We start from the raw sequence: 21,892 nt of genomic DNA, 5'->3' as shown, positions 1-21,892 counted from the left end.
GCTTCTACTGGTTTTTGTTTCACCTCTTCCACATCGGCACGACGTTTCCCTTTGAGGGCTTTTTTGTCCAGAGAAACAAAAAAAAAAGTCTCTCAGAGTGAGATCAGGTGAATATGGCATGAGGACGATGCTGTTTTTGGTCCCAAACTGCTGAACACTCAGCATGGTATGGACAGATGCACTCATAGACCACCCATCATGAAATGGGCTAATGTGCTGAAAGTCTTCAAAAAAAATTCACTGAAGCTAAACACAGCCTCTCACAACAATGCCAGCTTGTACACTGATACAGCTGGGTTGCTAGAACACTCACCTGATGGGGGATCCTGTACTACAAGGGGCCTGCCCCCCAGAAGATAATTCCCTTTTGGGGGGGTTTCCCCCTGTATGTGTAGAGTCTCAGGAACTAAACTAGCAGACAAAATAGAAACAGACTCATAGATACAGAGAACAGACTGACAGCTGTCAGAGGGAGAGGCAGCTGGGTGAAAAAGGTCAAGGGATTAAGCAAAAAAAAAAAAGAATCACAACAGTATGGTGATCCCCAGAGGAAAAGGGATGTGGAGGAGGCAGAAGAGGGTAAAAGGGGGAAAAAGACGATCAAAGGAGACCTGACTTCCGGTGATGAACACATAATACAATACACAGGTGATGTATTGTAGAATTGGCACCTATATAATAGAAATCTATATAATTTTCTTAACCAATGTCACCCCAATAAATTCAATGGCAAAAAAAAAGCAGCCTTTTACCATAAGTCAATGACTATTCATCTGGCCTCTAGTCGAAACATGTGTATAAGTGATAAGGAACTTGTGCAGACAAGCCCATATAGAGAAGTTAGAACTCAGTGCTTAGCGAGGTCATATTAGTAGCTTGAAATTGGCCACTGTGGGAGAATTAACACTATAGCAATCAGTAAATGCTAACCAAGCCTTGACATCACCTCGTGGGTTTCCAGACTAGGAGTAGCTGAAGTCTAGGCCCATGCTTGGGCTGGCTCTGTTTGCAAAGTTTCGCTGGAATACAGCCATGTCCACTCATTTAACATGTTCATGGCCTGAAAGCTGAGAATATTTACTCACTGTCCCTTTACAGAAGAAATTTACTGTCTTTTTCTGTACATAATGTCTAAAGCTAAGAAGCTGGTGGAGAAAACAATATGCCAATAATACAGACTAAACCTCAAGTCATACTGTTCCAAAACAAATATACTATACACACACAAAATGAAGAAATCTAAGTCCAGCATTTAAAACCTATTATCTGGCTTAACAGAGAAGGGGCTGGCCTTGTTTACAGAGGAATGTAAAGTTCTGACATTGCCTCCCTTGTTTCACTGTTGTCTCACTTGTTAGCAGAAACGACAATGTTCATGTTGGAAGTACCCTGATTCATCAGTTACAACTGCAGAGGGAATGCTGATACAAGAGTTCAGCAAAGATCAACAAATGCATCCTGTATATATTTTATTAGTTGTAAACTGTATGCTACACATCCTTTACATCAGTAAATTTATATTATACATGTATGAATATATATACATACATATGTATACACACACACACACACACACACACACACACACACACACACACACATTTTCCCCCCAGAAAGCAGGTTGGTTAAATATTTAGTAGCAAACCCCTCAACACTACCACCCAATCAGTAGCTCTTCCTTGAGGTCCTTCTCTTTCTCATCCCTATATTCTAACCTATTAGCAAAAACGTCAGTGTTATCTTCAAAATATGTCCTATAACCATCCACTGGTCACCATCTCTGCTTCTCCTGCACCAGTCCAAGCTCCTTCTATGCACAGGCTCTTTCCACTTGTCTCCCTGATGCCAATCTCGCCATCTAAACCCCATTCTCCGCAGAGCAGCTGGGAGAAGCTTTTAAAAATCACAACAATATCCCTATAGGATGTCCATACAGAGTCAAGTCCACTTGGAATACAGCCCTTGCAGGAACATACAAGCCTTGCATTCTGAAGCCAGCTCACGTCTCTGACCTTACCATGCACCACGTCAAACTTGCACATGCCCCCTTGCCTTTGCTCTGCCTTGGCAAGGAAGGTTCTGCTTCCAGACTTTACCTTACTGGCTTCTTGATACTTTACAACAGCTTGAATATGGCTCCCATCCACCCGCTCCAAAGCCACTGCCTCCAGTAACTTGTCTGCCAGTCACTCTAGCCTAGTCACCTATACTGTTCCAATTGCCCTGTGCCACATTGCAACTGTCCGAGTTGTCTCTTCTTGTTCACGGCTTTGTCACCTTTATCCCACTCTGTCTTGTTTACCCCTCTACCCACAGAGTCTAGACTGCACCAGGCAAGTCACAGGTGTGTAATACATCCCGGTTGAATGAACAAATGGACGAACAAAAAAGGAAAACGCATTTTATCTGACCGCCAGTACAAAGTTTTCTCTACTGCAGCATGATACTTTCTGTCAGAGTGACAATTCTAAATGTTAACTCATTTTTCCTTGCGGGTCAGCCACCATCTCCTAGAATTGTCCCACCCGTGAGGCTAGGTTCCTATAACCTGGCTTCAAAGCCTATAGCCTTCCCAGGATCAAATCTGACCTTCACTAGTGTCCTATGCTTTCAACACACCAGCAACACCAACTTGCTATACTAATAATCCAGTTTCAGTTACTTTGTAGTAATTATTAAGACAGCCATGCAATTTCATGAATCTCTCACTTTGCAAACGCTCCTTCTACCAAATATGTCCCGGCCTTTTGCATTTCTAGGGCAAGTTCCTAATCAACCTTTAAAAACTATCTTAAATGCAAATCCACCTACAGCTTTTCCTATGAGCCTTCCACCTGGAGTTAGTCACTCACTCCAGCAGGGTATTTTCTACAGCCTTCCATCCTGCAGTCATAGCTGCTCATCGCACCGGAATGTTTTCAAGTCTCGGATCCCAGGACCCACAATTGTTTTTGCTTCTCAAGGGCTTCGCACAGTGCCTAGCATGTAATAGGGAATCAATGGTGACTCTAATCCTCTTGCATGAATGTGAGGACAGCTACTATGCTATTCATTGCTCACCTTCCTTCCATGTCTTCTCTGTTCCAAGCTAAACCTATAAACCATGCGATAATGAGCAGTAAAGCCAGACAGATGCTATACTTATAAAGCAAAGCCAATGAAAGACGACTGAATACATTAACATCAATAAATATGTACACACAAATAACCTCACCTACAGCCCCTGGTGATAGGCCTATGCTGACTTCTACTTTTCCCTAGAGTCTACTCTATTTTCCCTAAAGCATGTAATCCATTTTGTTAAATTCAATATGTTCTTCCATTCCCAATTTTCTCATTCCAATTTTCCTTTTATTATTCATGAATTATGTATTATTGTTTATTATTTCTCTATTTTAATAGTTCATTTTTGTTGTATTTTTTCCATTACCACTTATTCCCCCATACCAACTTCCATCTCTACCCACCCCCCTGCTCCCTGCAATTACCCTTAACACTCAGAGTCATCTTCAGTTTCTAGTCTATTTACTCACCAAATCTTGCCAGCTCACTGCCTGGGACTCCTCTCCCACTCAACCCTTCTTCTCTATTTCCTTAATTCCAAGCCCAGGTTCTTGTCAACTCATGCCACGATAAATGGACTATATATGGGTGGACTTGTATGGCGAGTGTTTCCCCTACTCCATGTGCAGCTGAGACAACCTTGCTCTAATTACCATGTTCAGCAAGGCACTGTCTCAGCCCTCAGAGACTTGTAGAGTAATCCCCCTTTGCCCACTGAGTTCCGTCTAGAACACCTTCCAGAAACTCAACCTCTTTCTTTGGGTCTCCCTCATACTTAGTCACATTGAAAGCCGTGTACCCCCACATTAGCACCACTCATCCAGCAAGATTAGATCCTTTGTCAAACCAAAGCACTAACAGCATTCTTATTTCTTCCCTAACAATCAATTTTCAGCAAGTCTTACCGATTCTACCTTCAAAATATCTCTCAAATCCACACATTTCCCTTCAGCTCCAACATCATGGTTCAGTCATCACGGTCTTCCCCTGGGCCAAGGAGAAGCCTTCATTTTCATCACCTGCTTTCACTCTTGTCTTTCTCCAGATTCCACACTGAAGCATGGTGGCTTCCCACTGATCCCAGAGTAACATCCAAATTCCTTGCCACCCCCCACAGCCAGATCTGTGATCAGGGTCTTGCTGACTTTCCAGACTAGTACCATGTCACACCCCCCCCCATTTTCCATCACACACAGCAGCCGCTCTGCTCTTCTCAGAGTCTCGGTGCCCTGCCCTGGCTGTTTCTGTTGCTCGAAATGAGCTTCCCCTGCCTTTCCCCACGGTTTCTCTTGAGAAATCAAGAGATTTCTCATCTCTTACGTTTCTACTCAAAACTATTTCTCCCAGAAGCATTCTATAACCACCTTTCTAAAGTTGTCCTTATTCTCTCTATGATAGGATAAGAACTTTATCTTATTCCCTATCCACCATAGTTCCTAGTAAAAGTCATATTCTCAGTAATATTTATTGGATGAATGAAATACTCATGATGCACATGGAACATACTTTTCACTTCTGTTTTGCTCATGCATTTCCTCCACCTAGGACAGCCTCCTACTACACTTTTAGCAACCGATGTCCACTATTTATTCCGTGAGGGAACTTAAGACTCACATCACAAAGAAATGCAAACTTTTTCGATCACACTCTAATTTTTTCTTCACAAAAGTGTTAGCATAAATTAGATAATATTTTCAAAACATCCTCTTTTTCTTTTTCTAGAAATGTTTTCATGAACTGGCATGCCGCACCCTGGCACAACGGGCACATGCCAGTTTTCACAGTCCCGCGGGGCCGTCACAGGTGTGGCTGCCTCCAGGAGGTCAACGTTTTCTGAGTAAAAAAACTTCCCACTCCAGCCTGTGATTTCAAAATAAGTGTAGGGAACAGGTGGGCTTATGAGTAGAGTTAGAAAAACTGGCTGTCATGAGAATTTAATGGTGGGGGTGGGGGGAGGTTGTGAGGAGTTTCTTGGTTAAGGAACCGAGATGAGGAAAAGGGTAGAATTTTGGTCAAAGGTCAGAGCTAGAGAAAATGAAAGCAAATACGTAAAGAAGAGAGTCGAAATAATTTCTCTCTGTTGAGAACAATGTTTAAAAGGCTAAAGTTTCTTATAATCTTCTGGTTAACAGAATATTTTTTTTAGCCCAGACTAATATTTTCAGGCCTGTAACAGTGAAATCACAAATGAGAAGGCCTTTTAAAGAATAGGCACATTAGTAAAAGGAAGGAAATTTAAATCTACTTCATCCTAATCACATTGCTATGTCTTTCCTCCCACCCCTCAAAAACAATAAAAAACTCTGATCTTCCATACAAACTTCATACATCTTTCAAATATTGCTTTCTCTATTAATTTATTATTCAGATTGCAGCAACACATCAATTGCATATTCTTTTTTCCTTTTGAGAAGCGTGTGCAACAGTCTCAAAGCCCAATCTGACCACTTCCACTGTCGGTGCTCAGATACTTAGTTATTTTTGTACAGGCAAAATAAGGTGGCATTAAAAGCACAGACTCTGCAGTCAATATCTCTAACATTTTAACCTCAATGACACCACTGAGTAGCTGTATAACCTTGGGGGTATTATTTAATCTCTCTATGCCTCAATTTCTTCATTGAAAAAAAACACAGAATTTTTCCCTGGCTGGTGTGGCTCAGTGGATTGAGTGCCGGCCTGCGAAGTAAAGGGTCCTCAGTGCAATTCCCAGTCAGGGCACACGCCTGCATTGTAGGCAAGGTCCCCAGTAGGAGGTGAGTGAGAGACAACCACACATTGATGTCTCTCTCCCTCTCTTTCTCCCTTCCTTCCCTGCTCTCTAAAAATAAATAAATAAACAAAATCTTTTAAAAAATTACAAGAAGCAACATAATTATAAAAAAATAGAATTTTTACCCAATTCATAAGTTTGTTTGGACAAATGGGTCAAAACATGTATAGTGCTAACACAGTGCCTTGAACACACTTAGTATACTACCCATTAGCTGTCATTCTGACCATTATTACACCGTGAGGTTGGTTTCCTAGGGCCTGTTGCTTTTTCATCACACACTTTTCAGACTTGCTACTCACGGGGTTAGAATGCAGCACGGTGAAGAACTCCGGGCTGATGAGGAACTTCACAGGCGGGGACTGTAACAGCAACGTGAGCCTGGATCTGGAGGTAGAGTGGGGCAGGACGCTCTCCCGGCGGAGATCTGGACAAGGCAGAGCACAGAGGCTTCAGGGAGAGCGTTCCGCATGGCAGAAGCAAACCCATTCCCTTCCACCGGTGCACACCTGCATCATTGTTTTATCCCCCCAATACTTCCATCTTTGATGTAAATTCATGCATAAACCCTGACTGCTCTTAGTTACACTAAAATGGAATTGAATATCTGTAACCACTATACACATTTGAATGCATCCTTATATGTTTTGAGTGACCAGACTCAATCTTTTTCCACTATCCCACAGATCGTAGAGATTAAAGTAATTTCTATTCTATTTGGTTTCGTGAGTCTTTTCTCAGTACTATTATAAAGTCAAGGATTAAGATGTCTCTGGCATATTCTACTTTTTGAGTCGGATTACCAGATCTTATTGAAGATCAAAAGTTCTCCAAAAGAAAAGCCTGCTTTCCTGGAAATCCTTACTTATTTCTTTTCTACTTTTGTGAGAGTACAGAACAAACCGACCCCAAGGCTCCTACCTGCACTGGCTTGGTGAAAGTCCGCTTCCTCCCCTGCCCCATCGAGAGCATTGGTGTTTTCCTCGGGCCTCTCGTTGGTCATGGTTCTGCGGATGCTCTGGTATCTGAAATCGTGAGCTTCGAGTCAAATCACAGCAGCCTCTAAAATATGGGTCTCGACTGCTGCCCCCGAGCCCAGTTGTAGCTTCTCAGCCTCAACCATTTCCTCCCCAACCCCCCATCCCCTGATCTTCCAGGTCATCCGTAGTTTTAAATAAATTACATTTCTTCTGTTTGTTGTTCGTGGACATTTTCCTACCAAAATGATAAAAAAAATTAAATTGTGGCTCTTACCCAAAGAAAACTAAATCCCTCTACTATTAAAGAAAAGAACAACTTTTTGTTCTGCAGCAATTAGTACTTAAAAAGCTTAGGTTAATAATAAAGATGCATCATGAATGAAGATTCTAGATATTTAAAAATATTATTGACTTCAAATTATAAATGGATACATTCTGCTTTACTAAAAATCAATGACTTGGGTTGACTAAAGGGGTCGTCATCACTTATTTCATCTCCAGTTTCCAAACCAGCTGTGTATGTGGGTGTGGATGTGGTTATTATTATTATTGTTATTATTTTTAACCAAGAGAAGTTCAATGAAAACCTGTGAATCAAAAGAGGTAACAGCTACACTTTAATGACAGGACACACAGAGATGAAAGAGAGACAACTGTGTTTTCTACTTTGCGCCATGTAAAAATTAGCCCAACCACAAAACAGAACAGTGACAGCAGAAATGCCCGTCCTCACCTCCGGTTCAGCTGCTCCATTTGCTGTATGGAGTTGGACCTCTGTAGCACCTGCGGGGCGGGGGGAGCTGTTGGCCGCTGCCACGTCGTGGTTCTGTTTACATGATCCACGTAGAAGATCCTGCCGTGGCTGTCTATGCGTGCCTCCCAGTCTAAACAGTAGTAATGCATCCAGAGGGATTAGGAGGAGGAGCTGAGGCCACTCATGTGGTTTCATTAACTTCAGCATATGTTTTCCCTCTCTGACGTGCTATAATTTGGGGCTAATAACATATACATCCCTGCATAATCTGGCACTTCCCCTCAGTCCATGGCAGAATCTGTTGTGACCAGTTAGTAAACATACCCTCAGGGGTGCATAATGCCAACCCTTTAAAGAATCTCTGAATGTAGAGAGTCCTTCCAGATCTGCCCACAATGCTCATCCTTCATATATGAGCACCAGTATTTTAAAAATACAAGTAATTGGTATTGTAATAGTTTAGATATTCTCACCAAAATTGGTATTGATGTTTGTTTTCACCAAAACATGATTTGTTTTCTGGGGTTTTTTTCCAGCTTACATGAAAAACTCATAGCTGGAAACATCCAAGTGTACATTTACATGCAACTTTAGTAAATATAGTTTTTAGGAGAAAATAATGCAAGCATAGTCATCAAACAATATCATTATCTACACATTTCTATTTGCACTTTCCCAAAGAGAAATACATTTTTGGAGCAAAGATAATTACTTACCTCCAACCTCGAATAAATACAATGTCTTAAAAGATTATTTAAATTGGTGTTTAAGCAATCTCATTGATTACGTGCGGCAGTCTTTGTATACAAATATGAAGGTGCATGTCAGTAAAAACAGCTAGTAGACTGGACCTCAGAGACAAAAATCCCATCTCTGTGACTCTATAAAAGGCTATTCCCCTATTAAAACATTCAGAGCATGAGCTAATGTTTTCAAAAGGCAAAATTTTAAAACTGATTGCAGTTGGGAAGAGTAATTTATATAGGGATGTATGAAAATAGCAGAGATCTATTCTTTAACCAGGAAAGTTCTTATATATTTCTATTTCTATATAAATTATTTTTTTGAAATTAATAAGCCTCTTTCTCCTAAGCAGCTTGATTATTTCAAGACTCTCCATGTGATTACATAGCTTGTCAACAGATTCCACAGGCCTAAACTAACCCTGGAGATCAGGAGGAAGGCATGTTTGCACCTGACCACATACGGCATTGCTCTGGCGGTGAAAGGACCAAGTACTCCAACCAGGTCCTTCGGACTGGAAAGACCTACACGCTAGATCCCAGCCAGTGGGGAGTGGAAAGGTCTTTTTTTGTTGACCTCAGCACATTGTAATTTATGACAAATGGCAAGAGAAAGAAAAATTGGGCTGAGGAAAAGCACCACTCAAACAAAAAACAACGTCACTCAAGCTCCAAGTAACAGAGACGTACAATGAATGAGCCTGCCAAGTCAGAATTCTTTGGGCACAGCTACAATTCCATCAATCGGACATTTCCAAAAGAGCTCATGCTCAACCTGCCATATGCTGATAAATAGTAACTACAGTAAAGCATTTTCAGGAACCATTTTCCGAAAACCCATGGTCTATTCCATTGTTTTTGCTCTGATGCTTGCACACTTTCCCATCTCAAAGATTTTGAAAGCCAATTATTCCAATTTCATTCCTTTTTCATTAGAGCTAGGATAATTCAAGTGCACACTATGTATCAAATCAAATGTACATGAGAACAAATGGCCATTCCTTCCCCAAGAATGTTTACAGTAGCCTCCAGTTTTTTAAAAAATGTGGACTGGGTCAATTAGGGATAAAAACCAGAACAGAAACCAACTTGGAGGAAGCAGAGAGAGAGAGAGAGATGCTGCCAAACTCCCAAGATAAGGTTATAACTACAATTTGGCTAAATTTGCTGGCAGTTAAAGCAGAAAAGAAAACACATTGTTGCATACTTTCCATTTTCTGACAAAAGAAAGCAAAAAAAATTATCTTCAAAGATGGAACTCTTTCCTTAAACACACTAAACAAGAATTTACCCCATGACACGTGGCCTGTAAGACAGCCACATGGGTAAAAAGAGCAGAGAGGTGGGGAATCTCCAAAAATGTTCACTGCTGCCATGCACACAGAATGTGGTGAATAAAGAATTTAAATAACACACAGCCGTAAAAAGAATAATTCTTGCATTCACTTTCCGCAAAGATGAGGAATAGCTTTAATTTGTATTTCAATCAAGACATTTCTATGTGCAGTGGGGGAGAATAAGAAAACAACTTCCAAAATTTTGCTAAGAACATGCAACTTTAGATGCACATTAAGACTATCACTATCAAAATTGTGTCTTTAAATTGAGGTTATTACTTAAGTCCTCATTAAGAGAAGCGCTATACACTGGTTTCAAGCAAACTCTTGGCATTCGATTGGGAAAGATTGCAATGCTTTTGACTTATTCATCAACTACATACCCACTCTTTACCCAAGTGGTAAGCAGATAAAGATGCAAACACAGCTGAGTGAATGCTGAGATTGGGAGGAGGGTCAGTAACAAGCCAGGGACCAGCCAGTGTCAGTTACATATTGAGGGCGGCCAGCCATGGGTCAGCCTATGGGACTCAAAGGAGTGAGGGCACTATGTGTGGGGGCTTGGACTGGTTACAACTGGATCTAGAAAAGTTCAGTACCTGAATGCTGTGTATTTATAAATCCACTACGAAGATTATAACAACCTTGGTAGCTTCATCAAAACGGCAACATGAAGTTTTAAGGAACTAAAGGTACTTTTAAGGGGGGGAAAAGCTTTGTGATAAATGCTAGACAGCAGTGTTAAAAGATTATTATTTTCTTATTTTAATATTCAAGGAAGTATGATGGCATTTGTATAAAGTACAAAAGTAAATGGAACTATTTTCTGATTTTGGAGCCAGGAGGGGAGCCCCCAGCCCCGCCCCTTCAGGAGTGGGGGTTAGTGACTGGAAGGCTCACAGAGGCCTCGAGGGGCCCAGGGACCGGCGCCAGACGCACAGGTGCGCTCAGTTTGGGGGGATTCGCAGGCTGATTACGCTCTTTTCTGCACGTGTATTTGAATAAGAAGTTTTACACAATCTCAAGTCGCTGTATATTCTGCACCTAATATCTTCAGTCTTGAAGAAAGTAGTTTTTCAGGTGAACGGTATCAATTGTTCTTAAAACTAACTTTTAAACTCTACAAAATAAGAGTCCCTACCCTTCAGCAGAGTGGAAACTCTTAAGATTAATTTTATTTTTCAGATTCACTGCCTACTTTTAGGCATTCATTTCAAAGGATGATTTTAAAATGGAAGTGCACAACCACAAAGAATGATAAATGTTGCCCTGCATTTTTCCACAATTACATATTTGAATCCATTAAGTAATATGCTTGTCTTAACAATATGGTAACAACCCTGGGATTCTGTAAGTGTCCACTAATTCACACTGTTCATCCTGAATCTATTGCTATCCTTTTGGGGTGGGGGAAACACTTATTTGACAATTCCCTATTGTCTCCAGTGCAGGAATAGGTTAAGTCACAATTACATTAGAGCCAATAAGAGAAAAATAACAGTTTTTCAGAAGGAACTGAGCTGGCCATTCTTTTTGCACTTAATGCTAAAAGGATCAAGACCTGTCATGCTGATGAATTCTGGCGGACTATAGCCCTGAACGCCTCCAGCTGCCAGTGCCTTCCATCACCACAGAGTAAGAAACAGCAAACTCTTAAGAGACTCAGTGCATTTTCAAGTTCAAGCTGCTTCCCTGGAAGGCATTCAACAGGGACACGCAGCTCTCAAGACCTGGAGCTTTCTTGGTTCCTACAAATGATTAGAATGTTTCTCAACAAGTGGCTGAAGTTCCACAGCCCACAAGGTCCCTGCACAAGGTCTGTAGCCTAAAGCAAGAGGAAGATTTTGAGAACCAAGCAGGCGATCATCATCACCACTGAACGATCTTTGTATTAAGTCCAAGATCTGTTCCCTGATTCTAAGATAGGAGAAATAAGATGGGAAGAAGAAGCAAAGAAACAAGGAACACTGCTTTACATAAAAAGAGATCAAACAGGTATTCAGAGACTAAGTTACAACACTGCTATGCAAACTACTACACAATCAGATGTTTGTGTGAAACCGCATGGCAAAAGACCCCAGTTAACTGAATTCTGTATCTTCAGAGAGAAGCCTAAGTTTGCTGGGGTTTTCTCACCAAATAAGGCAAACGAACAACAATACTAATAAGGAGAAAGAATCAAGAATCGAGGGCGTCACAGGCCAAGGTGCAAAGCTTCAGTCACCTGTCCTGTGGGTCTGGAGACAGTGGCCTGTGCAGAGAGGAAAAGGTGCTTCTGAATATGACACAGATGCTTAGCAGAGCAACCTGTCTGGGCCACGAGACAGTCGCTCATATTCTCACTGTGACCACTTCTCTTACCCTTGAGGATACTTCTGGGGAAGGGTCCGCTGAGGAAACTTAAAGCAGAAGAGAAAGTACTTTTTCAACCTTTTTGAGTCTGACCTCAAAACACTACGGTATAATAAAGTTTCAGTGAAATCCCCAAAGCCTCTGATTGGAGGTGTAGCTTGCACCTAATGCACAATGTTCCATAATAGAAGCTACCTTTGCTGGCTACCAAACTTTTAAAATTTATACTCATCTATCCCCTACAACAGTCCCTTCCCTTCAGATCTTAGATCAGAATACTTGAGAGGGGAGAAAGAATGTGAGACACTTTCTCAACTTTTACTAGTAAGGGATCTTGAACAAGTTACTAATTTATCTGGGCTTCCCTTTCTCCATCTATAAAATGACAGAATCAAATTAGCTGCTTTATACCCATTTGTCTATGAATGACAGATAAGACCTGCTTGACCTACCTCACCAAACTGTTACAAAGAATTTGAAGGAAAAAAACGAAGGCAAACAAAAGTACTAGTTTGAGGTATTATAATTAATAATGTTAAAAGTATAACTGTTAGCCTTAAAATAATTCAGCCGGGCCATTCAAGAGATGGACCAGCCTGCACACTCCAACCAGCCACTGTTCAGCGGAGCCCCCTGGGAGACACTGTGTGAAGTCAGAAAGTGTAAGGCAGTGCAGAATGTGGAATGCCACAGCCCAGAGTCAGAGGCATGGCCAGAGGCAGAGACAGAGCTGCCCAGCAAGCAAACAAAAGCAGAGGGCTAGCTGTACACTTCAGCCCTTTAAATACACACTCCCCTGACCCCATTACGTCCCACCATTTTTAAAATACAGCAGGCCAAGGGCATCAGCCCCTTGCCAGGATCACATACAAGATGGGTGAGGAGAGGGCAAATAAGAAGGGAAAGCAATAAGATAGAAAAATGTATTTCCCAATATGTTCCTAAAAGCAGTATTCATCAAAATGCTATCACAGAGCAATATTGTTTTCAGGGAAGCTAGAAGCTAGAATAGTGTTAGAATTATGACTGGCCAAGGGCATCGCTCAGACTTCCGCACGCAGGTTGTGTAACTACTTCCCAGCATCCCTAATCCTCATCCATCTCTCCTGTGAGTGTCACATGGTTCTTGAAAGTGAAAGAAGTGAAACATCTTCCAAGTCCCCAAATAACTGTCATGCCCCAAATAAATGCTTATTAATTAATAACACTTCTCTACATAAGAAAAAAAAACCCAGAACCTATACTTAATGATTTAAAATGTTGTAAGTGAATAAAAAACAGTATATTACCTACAGTAAGGCTTTTTCTAAGAGGTTGTACCAATCTGTCTACTAACTAAAAATTTATGCCATTAGGAATCATTAGAAAAATTATTATACGCCCAACTGTCTAAAATATCTGGGTCTATTTCCCTGATGACACTACTTTCTCCATGGCACCACAGTATGTACTGTCCCCCCATCTGCCCTTCCATGCCACCGGGACGTGGCCAGACAGGGGTCACCAGTCTAGAATTCCCCTACTACATCTGCTAGGTCAGGTGGTGGCCCCCAGATCCCTTCCTCTCGGGGACTGGCACCCGTCTTTTAGGTCCCATGGGTCCCGTCACCCTTGCACCCTTTGATCAAGGTGAGCCCTTTAGTGAACAAGTCCTCACTTGGTGGGAGAGCCTCGTCCACCCTCTGGTACCGGCTAACGTCCTGGCGCACTGAAGGCAGCGACCGCAGGGGCTGGTGGCCGTCGGTTTGAGAACCTAGGATTAAAGGTGAAACGTCATCCAGGCACTGTCCTCCCCTTCAGTGTCCAAACAGTCTTAAACAGAGTAACACGCACACCCGAAACTAATGTACCATTGTACTATTGTATGCCAACTATGCTTTAATACAAACTTTTTAAAAAACTTAACATAAATCATGGGGTTTATCTCCTTTCTCTCCAGTCTCATTTCCCATATGAAGACCCAGAAACCAAAGAAAACAGGAGAGGAAGGCTTAGTCAGAAAAGGGGCTTCTGGAGAGATTTCCATCCACACCCATCCTCCCCCACCCCAGTCTTTTCCCTCCCTGGCCTCTGTCCTGGTCCTGCACTAGTGCTCTAGGGTCACTTTATGTGTGGCCACAAGATAATGAAGGAAACAAGACAAAACAAAGGAGGAAGAAAAGAAGGGGCATACTTTAGGTAGAAAAGTAAGTTACAGAATAAGAAAAGTATTCCCATTTCTAAGCCTGTTCTATTTAGGCATATGAAATTATCCTTACACTTTTTCATGCATCCATAATAGAACATTTTAAAGGAATCATTCTACCAAGCCACATTCACTGAGAAACAATACAATTTTCGTGTAAGTTTGCATCCTAAGACGTTCAAACAGAAGGCAAAAATAGTTCCTTTGATGCAAAGCCCTTTACTACTTTCTCTTCGGGAAGTTTCATGCAAGAAGGTGTGACCTCTGCAGATTACACTAATGTTGAAGCTGCTGGTCTGTCTGATTTTTGTATCTACAAACCCAGGTCCTACTAGTGATTCATTATTTAAGTTTGTTCTTGATTTCACACTGCCCAAGCAAGCGGGTTTTGGCCCTGGGAACCCGGGATGCCTTGCTTCGGCAGGCACACGTGCAGGTCTCTCCTGTGTCTCTGCCCTCGGGCATCTGGGCCCTCCAGGCCTGTGTGGACAGGGGTGCCACCCCTGGCCCCACCCCCATCCCACAGGCCATCCTCCTGGGGGCCACAGGTCCCCACACTGTATTCCTGATGCGGAGCCTTAAGATTCATTATTGAAGTCTGAAGACCTACCCAGCAGGCCTCTTATCTCAGCATTAGAAGATCCATTGAAAAATAAAAGTAAAAACTAACCATTGAACACTAAGACACCAAGGTGAAGAATTCAATAACAGTCGACCTGCAGTATAATTTGCATTAGGGACAAAACCACAAGACTTGTCTTTGAGCAGGAATGCTTGAGCAAAGAGCCATGCTGTCCTCTACATCATACCTCCAGTAGCACCCTCCTCCTGGGCAGTGGCCCCTTCACAAGCCCCCTGGGCATCCCCCGCATCACCCTCTTCTGGGGGCTGGCTCTCAGTAGCAGCGGCAGCAGAAGCAGCGGCAGCTCCCTCTAGGCTGCCCCTCCGCTGCCAGACCTCCCCGACCTCATCCTGGTCAGGTAAAGTGGCCGATTCTGGCCCTGGTCCTTCCTCCTCTCCACCGGGCACCTGCACCACAGGCAGAGAGCCAGGAGTGCATATGGAATCTGGTGACCCTTCGGCCGGGCCACTGCTGGTGGGTTCTGCTGCACAGGCTGCATCTTCCTCCTCCTGAGAAGAAAAGGCTGGGGTTTCGGGAAACCGCGCACTCTCGAGAGATGAGCACCGTGTCTCCACCGAGGACAGCTGCGTGGTAACACTCTCGTTGCAGGAGCTGTCAGCACCTTCCAGGTCACTCTCTCCCTCAGGCCTGGTGCTGGCCTCACTCACGCTCTCTGTCCTGGCAGGGTCACTGGGCTCTGTTTCTGAGGACACCTGGGAAGGCTCAGACGCCTGATCAAGGGACTCAGTCTCACTGATGGCTCTGCGGCTTCCTCCCGATACATCAGGGGTCCCCGTGTCTGCCCCACTTGCGGGCTGATCTACCTCTTGAGAGCCACACAATTCTGTGCTGCCCTGGTCAGCACTGGGTTGAGACTCTGGGCCATTTTCACTTCCATCTGGGATAGGGCCGGAGAGGGAGGAGCTCTCTGCAAGTTCTGGAAGATTCTCTGGCTTCTCCTCCAAGGAAGCAGCATCATTTGTGGAGGCTTCTTCAGTCTCCAAAGGGTTGTCTTCTGGCTTCGTCTGAGATGTCAGGCTCACGTCGTCAGCTCTCGATGCCCTGCTAAACATGACTAACCCACCTTCCTCCTCCAAAGAAGATGGGTAACCCAGGTCCTGCTGCAGCTCGTGGTCTTCTTCATCTGAGTCAATATGAAGCATTGCATTAAGTCTTGTGTCGGTGGGAAAACTACTCCTTAGTTTCGGAGAGGCTCCCATGGACCTCTCGGAGCAGGGAGCTGCGCTCGGCCTGGAATGACCATTGTGTTCAATAGCATCTAAATAGTCGTTGAGTGAATCCTGACGTCCTCTGGAAGGGGAGGTCCTTGAAGAAGTAGAGGCTAAATCCTCTGTGTCTATTTCCAGAGTGGAGCTAGTCCTGAAAGAATGCTTGGGGGTCCCATCAGCACTGTCCTCCGAAACTGGCCCATTGGAACACACCGGGCTGTCATGGTGGCCCCCTGGCAGGTCCTCCTCATCGGAAGGGCTTCCGAGGTCTCCGTTCACAGAATGGACCCCGAGTATTGTGCCAACAGCTTCTGGAGAAGCATCTGAAGGAGAAAGCAGCAGTTACAAAAATGAAGTAGTATTATAACAAATGAACTCTGAACATCCCATTCCTTTGCCATCGTCAGTTCAGATAATTCAGTCATCCCCCTGAATTTCTTTGCAGTCTCACAGACTACTCACTACTAACACACACACTGCCGGTCACTCTCTCATGTGAGGTATATGTGCTCACTACGGCTGGAAATTCCACAGCCCAGTTTCCAAGTGCAGGTAAGAACCTAAGAGATATTTTTGATAAATAGGCTTTCGTTGCTGCTTGAACAACTTCAGCAGATAACCATTGGATAGCTATTTTATTTTCAGATCAGGACACAAATTCGATTCTATTCAAATGCAGGCTGAAAACTGAGTACGATTTAATAGGTTTTTCCTACAGGGATGTGTTCATGCCAGTATCTCACCTTCATGCACAGAAGATGTAACCTCTACTTTAAACTGCAGGTACCCACTCACATGGTCAGCGGGGAGCCTCCTGCCAAGGTTGTAGCTGAGCATTTGATCACTGCAAGAGGAGAAATGGTTCTTTCATCCTTATACACTGGTGTCCGCCTTTGTCTTCTTCCCACAGACCACCCCTCAAGTCCCATGTATTTCCCTTAAAACTTTCAGACTCATAAGAAAAGGCTCAAAGGCATGTTACAGTCCAATATAATATTCATTCACACATGTGCATATTCATAAACCCAGGGATATGAAGAAATCTTGTCAGGAGGAAAATTATTAGTAAAAGCAGAAGATGAAACACAGTGTTATTTTTTAAAGTGCACTGATTTGTTCTCTCACTGCTAAGGATGACCAGGGAAAAGACATTTTGAAAGTCATCAAGGAGCTGTGAAAGGCCTAAAATTGTGGGTGCTTTGGGACTCGGGGTGAAATATAGTGGGCCTGGTTCCTTAGCAATGAGCACAACAAGGGCACTGGTTCTAGAAGGACCACCCAGGTGAGGGTGTCACTTGCTGCCACAGAGGGCCCGTGCTGCTGTATTCTGAAGGGTGGGGGTGGAGAGTTAGGAGACAGCAGACGAGGACAGCCATGCCCTGGCGGCTGCTCCAGCTGTGCGAAGGGCAGGTGGCCGCTGAGCCTCCCCTTTCTCACTGGGAAAGTAAAGGGGCTGGAGATGTCGGCCCTCACTGTAGGAGCACCTGGCTGTCACCCATTCTCAGGGTGGCATGTGAGTGTTACTGATGGGACAGTTGGAGAAACTAGACGTGCCACTGTGGTGCCTCTTGTCACACTTGGAGGCATGCCAAAGGGGACCTCAAGTGGGTCTACCCACTTCCTGCCCACCTTGGCCCCTGGCTCATGCTACCAGCCTCCTCAAGGATGAAGCTGTCCATCTTTTCAATTCAGGGCTTATTTATCAAAGACAAATGCAGTCACATCGCTTCTTTATATGTAAGCAACTTTCATTCTGAATGTGATTTACATTTAATTAAGGGCAATAAGCAAAGGCAGAGGACCACGTCGCCCCATCTCTGCTCTCACACTGCCCTCTTGTGGCAGCTTCAGGAGGAGAACACAATGCTTCCACCTATTTGCACCCCAGTCCAGTTTAGAGGTTCTAGTCAGCTGATTAGTATTAACCTGCGTAACTATTTGTGCTTCTCCACCTCCTCAATTCTAAATAGATGTCATCCCTTTAAAAGAATGCATGCTAATGTAAAATCCCAGTTCAGCTCTTACGAATTTCTTTGACTTCACAGCAAGAATTTCATAAAATAATGAAATTACATCCTTTACCGTTTTGTTTTCCTTCCCTGGAAACATCGCAATGTTTTTTTCTGGATTGATGCTTTTAAAATGCTTTTGTCTCCCCAAATGGAGTGTTTATTGTGTGTCATTCAAACTGCTACTGAATTTTCACACATCAACGTTTTGAATCCTCCAAGCAAAGCCAGAGGGAGGTGGGCAGCGAGCCCTGTTTGCTGGTGGCATGGGAAGAATGGGTGACTTGCCCAAGGCCAGACGACTATACAGTAACGGGACCAGCATTAGGACGGGTTCCTCTGACACAGAAGCCCCTGCTCTGCCCTCACCATATCAGTCTTATTGGATATACCATCTCAGTGACTCTACACTGCTTCTAGTAACGTGCATCTTAATGACACTTATTTACTCCTGCCTCACCTCAATGTGACTGCCATTATCATGCTTTTCCTACTTAACGTAGCATTTAAATTTTTTTTCTGTAAAGGGACATGCAGGCATTTGTAACTATTAAGACATTACAGGTATGCTAAATGCTTCTACATTAGAGTGTTCAAATGGCATTATATAATGGCTGCAACCTGCGTTAACAGCGGGGGTGCCTTTACCCCTGTCTTCCCAGCACTCACGCAGGGCCTGACATTTTCCGGGACTCCGTCTCTGCCCACTGATGCCCGCACCCAGCGGCAAGTCACATAGGCCCTGCTCCAGGATTGTGGTTCCTCACCCATCTCTTAGGACACGCCGTCCTGGAATAATAAAATCTCCCTGTGTCTGCTAAAACTAAATGGACTCCTCTTTTCTGGCCAATAAAAGTGTTGATGATGAAGATTTCAAAGTGATGAATTTTAGCTAGAAAATCAATGTTGAGTAGGAATTAGAAGGGAAGAACTGCACCCATCTGTTTTGCTCACTGTAATATCCGCAATACCCAACAAACACAGTGCTAAACATTTAGTAGACACTATTTATGTACGCACACATACACCCATACACACATTTGTTGAATAAACTCATTAACAAATGAGACTCTTCACTTGGAAAAAGTAATTTTAACAGGTGTCAGCGTTGTTTATTAGCCAATCTGACAAGTTACTCAATTCAATTATTCAGCCTACAAATACAGGAAATCCTCTGTACTGAGAGATTCTGAGTCAAGGGTTTCATCCTGTGCTGGGCGCCTGTCAGGGGCTCACTTGCCTTCTTGTTCTTACCAGGTCTCATCTGACTCATCCTGCCTCCTGACGTGATACATTATTATGAACAATAAATTATATTCTATTATGATATGTAATTATAAAGAGTAAGTGCCAAAGAACTCTTGCTATCTGACTAAAACATTTCTCACTAACATAATCAGAGCAATTAACAAAGCATGGGAAAGTGAGGTGCTTCTGGACAGAATGCGGGCCTCTCTGAAAACTGCCAGACTCACACAAATGCTCTCAAAGTCGGTAATTAGTAAGGAGTTCTAGCTCACCCTGGAAAACCTCAGCTATTTCAGATACTTTCAGTCTACCAAACACATAAGAATGAAAATCCAGCATTTTTCAAGATGTATCACTTACTAGATGGAATATAATAATCAGGTCAGAAATATATGTTTTGATGCTGGTATCTGATCTACTGATATGTAGTATGTATGATTTTTAATAAAGCAATCCCCTAAGTACCTGTATCAGGCAATGCTTTTCATGTACATACACAGAACTATTTCATAACTGTAATATTTTATGAATTTATGCTGGACTTCTTTCCTGTACACATGGGCATGGTCACTGGCAGTTCTCTGGGTGTCCAGTTCTTTAAAGGACTAAATGAAAAAGCCTGCAAGTGAACATCAATTTCAAACACTGACGAGGTTTTATTTTTCCTTGATCATTCTTACTGGCATACATAAATTGACACTTCTGCCAAGTGTCACTTTTTATTATGTAAATTATATCATCACATAAATTAAATGGTGGCTACATTTCCCATAGTTAATTCTCACTTTCTGTAATCTTTCACTTTCCATAAATCCTAAAAATATTTTTAAAAGCTTTCCAAAGTACATTATCTCCTCTAGAAGCAATAATTATTATGCTTAAAGAGAATTGGATTTCCCAGCTTAGATCAGATAAGCCAGGCTGCTGGAATTTCAGTCTAATATTTATATTTCACGTGGGCTGACTCACCCACAAACTCCATTGCCTCTGATGGCCAGAGAGTTAGAATCCATTAGAATCTCAGTTTCAGATTTTTAAGGGGTCTTAGAGATGATCTGGTCTAAATGCTTTATTTTTCAGATGAGAAAAATAACACCCAAGGAAACTACAACATGCTGACAGAGTTGGTCAGCTGCAGAGTGAATACAGGTGAGCACCCTTCCGCAGTTAGCTAGAGGGATCTGCCCGTCCTGCCAGTCCTGATGGTGTTGCTGAGAAGCCAAGGTTCTAGAGCAGGCTGATCTGAACTGCAGCCCCAGTGCCACAGCTTGCTGGTTAGCCTCAAATCCCTCATCTCTGAAATGGGTATAATTCCATTGTTTACCTTCCAGAGTTGTTGAAAAGATTACATGGGCTAATGAGCTTAATGAACTCAATCGCTGACACAGAGGAAGCTCTCAGCATCTTTTCTGTTTACTACTACTGCTACAACTACCGTAATGACTGTTATTACTGATCCTGCTGCCATGACCACGACTACTACTGCTGTTGCTGCCGCTACTCCTCCTCCCCCTCCTACCACAACCACCACCGCATGCTCTAATGTTCTCTGACAAACGAGAAAGATTCCAAAGCTCCGCCCCTCGGTGCTACCTCAGAGAACCACCGTTTTCTGGTACTTACCATATAAAAACAAATAGACTGCTTATAATAAGAGATGGAGGCATATTATAATTTCTTAACTACTTTCTCCACAACTTACAAAAGGCTCACAGACAGAAAACAGACACCAAAAGTAAATTTTAGTTGCCTGAGTGAATGTATAGATTTAGGACTTCTACCATGATACCTCCTCAGAGTTTACGTCTTGTTTTAAGTGGCCCTGAGACAAGGTGGTTATTGTTTCTCAGGAACCACAAGTTCTCTGATGGGGTCAACCAGGATAAGGGAGGTGTCCCCCCACACCAGGGCTCTGGTCTAGTGAGAGGCACTTGGAGCAAAAACAACTGAGCACTACGGTATCTGATGTCACAATGCTTACAGTAGGTACATCCTGGAAAAGACAGATACCCGCAAAAAATGGTACATAACTGAAGTGTTTCTTTGTCCTACCCATTTTAGTGGACACATATTTTCATTTTTAAAAGAAATATGTCATCCTTCTTATCGGTAAGAAAAGTCAGAGGGCTGAAAATAAGAGGATGACTTCCGCTGCTTCCACACAGACTAGTCCCCCAGAGGCCCCACGCGCGAGGGCTGGTTACCCGATGGCCTGCCGCTCCAGCAGCCTCTGGACCGGGATGGTCAGTTTCCCCAGGAACCGCTTGATGATAGGACGGCTCTTGGCAAATTTGTCTTTAATTTCGATTTCTAAGACATCAGTGAGAAGTGCAAAAAAGGAATATTTCTGAAAACAGATAACAGGTTGATTTTTAAAAGGCAAACATGAAATCATATCCCTTATATGACAGAAAATGGTATCTCGAACCCTAAGGACACACAGAGTCTGCACAGCTGGGGATGTCTGCAGCCCAGGGCAGTCTGTCACTCACTCGCGGCCACCAACACGCTGCACAGTGTGTTGGCAGCAGCCACCAAGGATCTGCATGACAAAGGCAGCCCCTCAGTCATCAGCCCCTTCCCAGTCCCACAGTTTT

At 43.2% G+C, this 21,892-nt stretch overlaps 1 protein-coding gene across 5 annotated transcripts in view; it reads right to left on the bottom strand.

The window, feature by feature from the left end:
- Window positions 1-21,892, bottom strand: part of HECW2 (HECT, C2 and WW domain containing E3 ubiquitin protein ligase 2) — a 348,558-nt gene that overhangs the window by 106,536 nt on the left and 220,130 nt on the right. For 4 of the 5 annotated variants that reach the window (XM_045844433.1, XM_045844343.1, XM_045844520.1 and 1 more), the window contains 7 exons: window positions 21,500-21,642; window positions 16,782-16,882; window positions 14,997-16,361; window positions 13,660-13,755; window positions 7,550-7,700; window positions 6,758-6,861; window positions 6,139-6,263 (listed from right to left, as the gene is read on the bottom strand). In XM_045844433.1, the coding sequence (XP_045700389.1) occupies window positions 6,139-6,263; window positions 6,758-6,861; window positions 7,550-7,700; window positions 13,660-13,755; window positions 14,997-16,361; window positions 16,782-16,882; window positions 21,500-21,642 (2,085 nt within the window). The remainder of the gene's footprint in view (window positions 1-6,138; window positions 6,264-6,757; window positions 6,862-7,549; window positions 7,701-13,659; window positions 13,756-14,996; window positions 16,362-16,781; window positions 16,883-21,499; window positions 21,643-21,892) is intronic. The other variant, XM_045844683.1, reaches the window with a different exon arrangement.

This window comes from Phyllostomus hastatus, unplaced genomic scaffold, assembly GCF_019186645.2.
Source record: "Phyllostomus hastatus isolate PE091 unplaced genomic scaffold, TTU_PhHast_1.1 phas_contig_1, whole genome shotgun sequence".
NCBI classification, from domain to species: Eukaryota; Metazoa; Chordata; class Mammalia; order Chiroptera; family Phyllostomidae; genus Phyllostomus; species Phyllostomus hastatus.
This window is presented reverse-complemented; position numbering and strand designations above follow the sequence as displayed.